The following is a 7,210-nucleotide window of genomic DNA, read 5'->3' as shown; positions in this document are numbered from 1 at the left end:
TTTAGAATTTATGAACAAATCTGCAGCTAAATTACTGCAGTCGTACCAAATCACAGTATTGAGCACAAAAACATAGAATCAGTGTTTATTCTGACGGTCGACACAGATGCAAATGATTGGAGTACACAGTACAGCTTCATGAAAGAAAAAAAAAATCCTCCTCCCTGAGGTATTTATTTATGCCTGTTTGTTGTTGTTTGGGGTGCAAATATGCATCAAATGGACCATAAACTGTCAGGACACAAAGAAACAATAACATGAATTCCCTTTTTTTTATGGAGCGAGCTAAAAGGCGCACCATGTGTATTTGGTGCCCGGACTGTGTTACAGCTTTTTACAAGTGAGACCCTGATGGAGACAGAATAATTAAAAGCAGTTTCCTGGTTATGTTGTTACATCAACTATTCACAAGACAAGTAAGAAAACAGATCTGGCTCATACCTGAAGCTGACTTAAAAGGAAAAAAAAACCTCACTCTGACAGTTCCAGCTCAATCAGGGATGTTTTGTACAAGACCAGTGCAAATGTTGAGTCCTGTTGTTTTCTTAACACATTGTGAAAATTACAGTGAAATGAGGAATAATTTCTGTGCTATTTAAGTGATTTAAACTAAATTAAAAAGCAGTCCACAAGAATGTGGGGACCATGATGATCCTGCAGGTAAAGAAAAAAGTGCAAAAGATGGTTTGATTAATAGGAACTAGAAAAATAGCAGGAGCACCGTTTAACATGAGGAAAACCAAAAGAAAAATGTAGTTTTAAAAAAATGAGTCTTGGTGATTTTTTTTTTTTTTTTTTTTGCAAAAGTGCTAAAGCACTTAGCACTTTTCACATTTCCACGCTGACTATTTCTAAAAGTAAAATGACTGATTAAGTCAGCGGTCAATGAGAACAAATGTGGTTTCTGTCATTTTATCCCCTCTCCCTGTAAAAAAGTTCAGGTTGTCAATTGATTATTCAAAACATAAATGTAAATCATACGGTTCATTAGAGATAAGTCAATGGAGACTGAGAAGGGAGCAATTTAATTCTGCTCAGAAGTCGCTTTCTTTAAAGGATTCAATCCAAAACCAACTCATTTAACCGCAGAATGTTACTTTTTTGGTCGAAAGTAGAGTTTCTTTGTAAGCATTGAGGCAAAGCAAGGCACTTGCTTTTTTCCAATAGCACTACGGTCTGTGCAATTCCCAACGCTCCTCATCGACACTTTTCTGTTGACCAGTGTGAGCAACTCTGTGAATTCCAGGGAATCCCCGAATCTTTGAAGCATCTCGCAGAGATCTTGGATGTACCATGAACCATTGATGGTTTCTCGATGGGAATAGTAACCTGCAGACAAACAAATCCAATACTGAAGTTGAGTCAGGAGTAAAATGAATTAAAGATGGCTTACTACTGTGTAAAGTTGATTGTGATTATAATTATTAAGACATTCATAGCAACTTGTCCAGATCATTGGGCAAAAATGAAAAGATCCAGTGCTGTATTTTCAGTGAAGTTCAGCTCACGCATCCTGACTTTTACAAACCAGTAAAGAATAAGCATGTTAGGTCATGAACATATATAAAAAATAATAAAAAAAAAATACTGTTACACTGATTGATTTGCAGCCAAGATGGCCAAAAGTACATTTATCAGCTTTGAATTGACAGTAAAAAGGCTTTTTTATAAGTAGTTGTGGTTCAGTTGTTTGGTGCACATAAACAGCCTAAACAAACCAAACTAATCATCTCTTCAGTAACCTTGAAACTCACCCTCAGCTACTGAGTAGCACATGATGAAGTCAGCCCCTGCAGGAAGGGTGTGTACAGCACTGGCATCTACCACTACTGTATTTGCCAGTACCTCGTTGTCGACTGCATCACAGGGAGTTACTGGATTATCATGTTTGTCCCCACGACATGCCTAAAGACAAAATGTGAGCACATCCATTTTAATTAGCTTTAATGAACAGTTAATACCCAAGCAAGCACTTAAAACAGCTTTGTGTGTTGACATATTCTGATGGATGTTGTGTGGGGGTTTTTGTGCGTACCTGTATTATAAAAATCTTTGGTTTTCCTACAAGACTCTTGCAATTGTCTCCTTTGAACAAGGATGTGATATCCTGGATGCTAATCTTGCCATCGTAGGTGTAAACATGATCATTCTCGCCATGGCTCAGGAAAACCAGCAGAAAGCAGTCAGCATCTGAATGGTTGTCTGTAGCAGCTGGTGGAACACCATCAGGTATTATTAAAGCTTGCTTATCCATGATTGCTTGTCCATGCCACAACTGAATTTTAAAAACTTATCTTTACCTATGGAAAATAAAAAGGAACCAACTAAAGTGTTATTTTAAATTAAGCTATCAGCCATTTGACTCTAAATACCTTCGTGGATTTTTTCCAGGACTTCCACCTGTTTGTAGTTCTCAAAACACCTGACTTCAAAGTTTAGTGCAAGCAGTCTAAATGGAAATGGAAAAACTATTTCAGGCCAAAGCAAAACACTGATGACCCAATATTACCACAGAAACACCTTGCAGCTGCTAAGCAAGTGCTGTCATGCTCTTAAGTACATAGGTGTGCACTATGAGATACCTTTTTTCCAAGTTGTAACGATCAGCATTGGTTCCATGTCTGTCGTTCAAGCCCAGGCGCCAGAAGAAGCGCTCTTGGTTAAAAATGAGTGCAAGGCCTCGCCGTTTGTTGCCCATCTTGTATTCCTCAGCAGGATCCAAAGCTAATGCACTGTTATGAACAAATAATATTCAACAAAATAACACCAATAAAGCCATATATATTTGTAACAAATGTGTCACAGACTCTTGGGAATCGAGAATTGTCTTTCTGTTTACCTTCGGATGAAAGCATCAGTCTCTGTTAAGTTCTCGGTGCATGCTGTATGAAAATAATAAAAACAAAAAGTAAAAATGCATTTAATTCATTTATGTTCTTTCTTAGTGTCAGTGTTGTTGTTTTTTTTTTTTAACCAAAACTATTGGAGATTTTTGGCTTTTGCTCCTTTGTTACAGTTTAACTAAATGTGCATGAATTCTTCCACAGCTACTGGTTTGGGGTCAAGCAGCCATTGTTCCATCAGCTTAGAGTTCTGGAGGCTTTCAATGGTTGAGTGACAGGAGGAGAAAGATAGCAACTGCCGTTCATCTGTGAAATCAACATGACCACAAGCAACAGCACTCTATAGTTTATACTTTGTGTACAGGAGTAGTCATTGCGTTTCATAAGTGAGATCTCAAAACATCAATTAAAAATAAAATGTATATACATCTCTTTTCTAGTGTAGTGTTTTAATGTTTACTGTAGATTGGCAGTGTTTTTGGGTAATCTTACACAGCTTGATCCAACAGTCCTGTAGGAAATCTAAAAGTCATTAACCTAATTTTTTTTTTTCTCCTAAAGGTGAGGACTCATCTTAAAAATCAAAATAGCTACATGTCATGATTGAACTGTCACGTTTTTTGTTACACTTATATTTGTTACAGGCTTATAATCCTCATAAAAGCTCAAACTAAAGTTTTATTGGTCTTCTTTTTAGTTTATTGATGATATCCTCAGGTGTCATTCCAAACAGGAAGCACCTCCACATGTCCATGCAGATCAACTTTTACATGACAGGTTCAAAGGTAAAAGGTTTTTTTTTTTTTGGTTTTTTTTTTTTTTTTATTCCTCGTAGTACTAATATGACTGTTGGCTGCTGATAAGCACAGCCTAAAAAGTAGTACGATCTTTTACCTTACCTGTTTCACTTTTGCTTTTTTTTTTTTAATATATATATATATATATATATGTATATAAATGTAAACGCAAACCATGTATTTGTTCATCTTGACTTGTAAATTTGTCAGAGGGCTACAGAAGATACTCACTCGCACTGTCTGCTGCCGGTTTGCTGTCTTTAGCAACACTTCCTGTGAGGGGACAGACACAACAAAACAGTTTGAGTCAGAACCAACAGGGTTTCAAGACATTATTAAACTTTCCCAAAAATAGAATAACTTGGAAAATATGGAACAAAATATGCGTTCAGTAAAGGTGTGAGAGCACATATGCAAGATCGTAGTAAGACAGAAGCCTGACTAACAACTCGGAAACTATGATTAGGTGTTTGTAGTTTTCGGATTTTAATGACTGTGGACAAGCCTATTATTTAAATCTTTTCCTAATTCAATACATATATAAAGTTGTTACCTCCATCGCTCTGCTCTGCCTTGTTGGACATGTTTCTCGGATCGTCTTTGCTCGTCTGAAACCGATCACAAACCAACTCTAATTAGCCAGGTTGTAGCTCCGTCTCTACAATGTAATTGGCCGGTTGACAGTCAGAGAATATGATTGGTTTACATCACTGTCAGTCAAACCGCAGCAGATCACGCTGGATTGGATCAGGTCTCCTGCCTAACCCAATATATTTTAATGCTAATAACCAATCCTGGGATGCGCAGTAGACTTACCCACCAATCACAGCAGGGTATCCAGCGTAGGGTTCACAAAGTTGAACAACCACAACTTCCGCGTTTCAAACTTTGTGGGTCTGCACCATTTATCGACCGGGCAAAACTGAGGCTATCCGGGTGGGCGGAGTCTTCATCCCATTTAAAAAATTACGGCAATTACACAAGAGGTCATTGCTCGGATGACAGCAAAGTAGCAGACCGACCGAATAGCAGCATGTATATAAAGTTAACTTAAAGGGATCTGAAAGAGAGTCTGCGTCTTTTTTTTTGTTTGGAATAATGAGTGTCCTAATATATATTAAGAAAAAAGGTCTGGTCATTACAAAGACATTTATTTTCTCTTTCAAGTAAAAGGTTTTTCTGAAAATTCTCCACAGCTGTCCAGTCAACTTTCTGGCAAGATTTCTTTATCATGTGGATATTTCTGTTCCTTCTTTCATCAAGCATATGAAACAATATATCTTTTTTTGGAATGTGTTGCTCACAGAAACAGAAAACTAATTTATCAAGTAAAGATTAAACCTGAATGTTTTATTTGGATGTTTTAACAATCAACTCTCACAAAATTCCATATGTTAATATGGACATTTTTTTTGTCGCTTTTTTTTTTTTTGGCCTACTTGCCAAATTGAAAATACATTGTAATACATTTGTCCCCCCAAAAAAGAGGCCAAAAACATGTCAATTTTCTTGTGACGCCATGCAGTCCTTAAAATTTTGTACAAATTCAAAAGCTATGAAAAGCAGAATGCTGTGTGATGGTTTCCCTGAGCTTGAGTTAAAAGTTCTCTGTTGTCTTTTTTAATCTGTATAGTAAATATATTTAAATGAATAAATAATAAACAAAACAACAAGGATCCAGTGTTTTTATTATAATTAAAACAAATTGGCAGGAGAGTTAAAGATTACAGGAGCAAAAGAACAAATTTCAACCAGGTTCAGTGATCTTTTCTCAATCTCAGTGTGGCCTAGATGAAAAAGACAGTATCCCGCCAAATATATTTGAATATCTAAAAGTGTTTTCTAGTGTCAATTCTGTCTGCATCTGCTGTGTTCACCCATGCTTTCTCATCTATGTCACATTTCCTTAAAGATAGCCAAAGACTTTCAGATGCTAGAGATAACATTGAAACACTCAGCTTAAATACTGTTTATGACATTATGTTTTATCATTTACGTTTTGCTTAAAAAAATGATTTCCTATTTGAACAGAAAAAAGTATTAATTCAGTAGTTGATGAGGAATCTCTAACTCAAACTAACGCTATAATTGGTCTGCATGTGTTGAACTTCTTAGCTATTGCAACTAACGCTCATTTTCATAGCAACCCGACCTGCTGTGCAACAGCAAAAAACTATTTAAAAAAAAAAACAAACTACTTTTTTTGCAATTTATTTGCATAAATCCAGTGGAAAGGTAATTCTGAAACAAAGTCACAGTCTTTTTTTAAACCGTGTACTTTTTTTCTTTCTTTTTTTTTACCTCTTAAATGTGCTGCCTCAAATACTGGTTCATGTATAGCATTAATGGAGTCTGAACACCCCATTTCCACTCCTTAACAGGAACCCTTACTTAAACCATACATGTTATAATATATAAATAATCAACAACATAGGAAGTGTCCATTCTAAAAACTAAAGTTGCTTCAGGCTGCATGCTCGTCTTTCAACAGACAAATAAAGGTAGGTTATGATCATAGATAAGTGTCAGCCCAAGAAGCTTAATCCCTGAGAAAAACTTTACGTTTAGGAGAAAGAGTTGCTTTTTTTTTTTTTTTTTTTTTTTTTTAATGGGTTTATTTAACAGTCTTTGCTCCTGCAGTGATGTCATAGTTCCCTCTTCACCTCATATTGACACACGCAGGACTCCCGCTGACTGTCCAGGTATGGCTTACACCCCAAGTGCATGACAGCATCAAAAAGCAGAGTCACTGCTGACTCACATGCTGTTGGGACAAAAGAAATAGCACAATGAAGAGCATGAGAGTGGTAGATATGTTGTTACTGCTATTACATTTATGCAAGAAATTCAAAGAATTGCATTGGAAACAGTGCAGGGTATCATATTTGACCAATAAAAATCACATTTACATTGCATATTTGATATGCGTACCTTAATGAATAATAGATTGCAAGCATCATGTCATACTGACAGAAAGTGCTTTATGTAGTGTAGCACATGTAGCTCAAGTATGTTACAGTAACAAGACATTTAAAACAAAACTCTATGTTTCCATCTGATGGACATTCTGTGTATTACAATAGATCTCCCTTACATACCCGTGCTTTTATACAAGGCTTTCAATATTTTACTCATTACAAATAACAGGCAACACAAACTGTAAATGTGCAAATTTAAAACAAATCTGGTTGTTCAATTGGAGGTTTTTTAGCTGAGAGGTTACTGGTGCAAACACAGGGAGGAAATTGAGGTCAACATGGGAGTTGGACATTAAATTATATATAGAATGAGCAAGCAACAGAAATTTAAACAGCTGAACGCTAATCAGGAATAATTTATTCTAGTACTTACATCTGTGTTGTTTTTCCAGTGGAATCATAGAGAATTTAATATTTTTTCCACTGCCGATAGGTTGTTTTGTGATAGCTGGATACATTAGAGTTAGACTAATTTTGTTAAAAGATAGTCAATCTGACTCAGATGTCCCAGTACCAGGACTCTGAAACTCGCTCATTTAAACCGAAGACAGTCATTCTAGTAAGCAAGTACTGAGAATGTAAAGTAAGCAAA

The 7,210-nt window shown here is 36.1% G+C and overlaps 2 protein-coding genes across 2 annotated transcripts in view; both read right to left on the bottom strand.

Annotated features, from left to right (window-relative positions):
- Positions 1-692: 692 nt before the first annotated feature.
- LOC306774503 (caspase-6-like) lies at positions 693-4,240 on the bottom strand. Its single transcript, XM_079264576.1, has 8 exons — positions 4,194-4,240; positions 3,872-3,913; positions 2,840-2,882; positions 2,583-2,732; positions 2,373-2,449; positions 2,036-2,211; positions 1,755-1,905; positions 693-1,329 (listed from the first exon to the last, which is right to left on the bottom strand). The coding sequence occupies exons 1-8, from the start codon at positions 4,222-4,224 to the stop codon at positions 1,094-1,096; spliced, it is 906 nt and encodes a 301-aa protein (XP_079120702.1). The 5' UTR covers positions 4,225-4,240; the 3' UTR covers positions 693-1,093.
- A 1,976-nt stretch (positions 4,241-6,216) lies between these two features.
- pla2g12a (phospholipase A2, group XIIA) overlaps positions 6,217-7,210 on the bottom strand; it is a 2,126-nt gene continuing 1,132 nt past the window's right edge. Inside the window, exon 4 of the mRNA XM_079264578.1 lies at positions 6,217-6,404. Within this exon, the coding sequence (XP_079120704.1) occupies positions 6,286-6,404 (119 nt within the window). The 3' untranslated portion in view covers positions 6,217-6,285. The remainder of the gene's footprint in view (positions 6,405-7,210) is intronic.

Source organism: Telmatherina bonti (genome assembly GCF_933228915.1).
Source record: "Telmatherina bonti genome assembly, chromosome: 3".
NCBI classification, from domain to species: domain Eukaryota; kingdom Metazoa; phylum Chordata; class Actinopteri; order Atheriniformes; family Telmatherinidae; genus Telmatherina; species Telmatherina bonti.
This window is presented reverse-complemented; position numbering and strand designations above follow the sequence as displayed.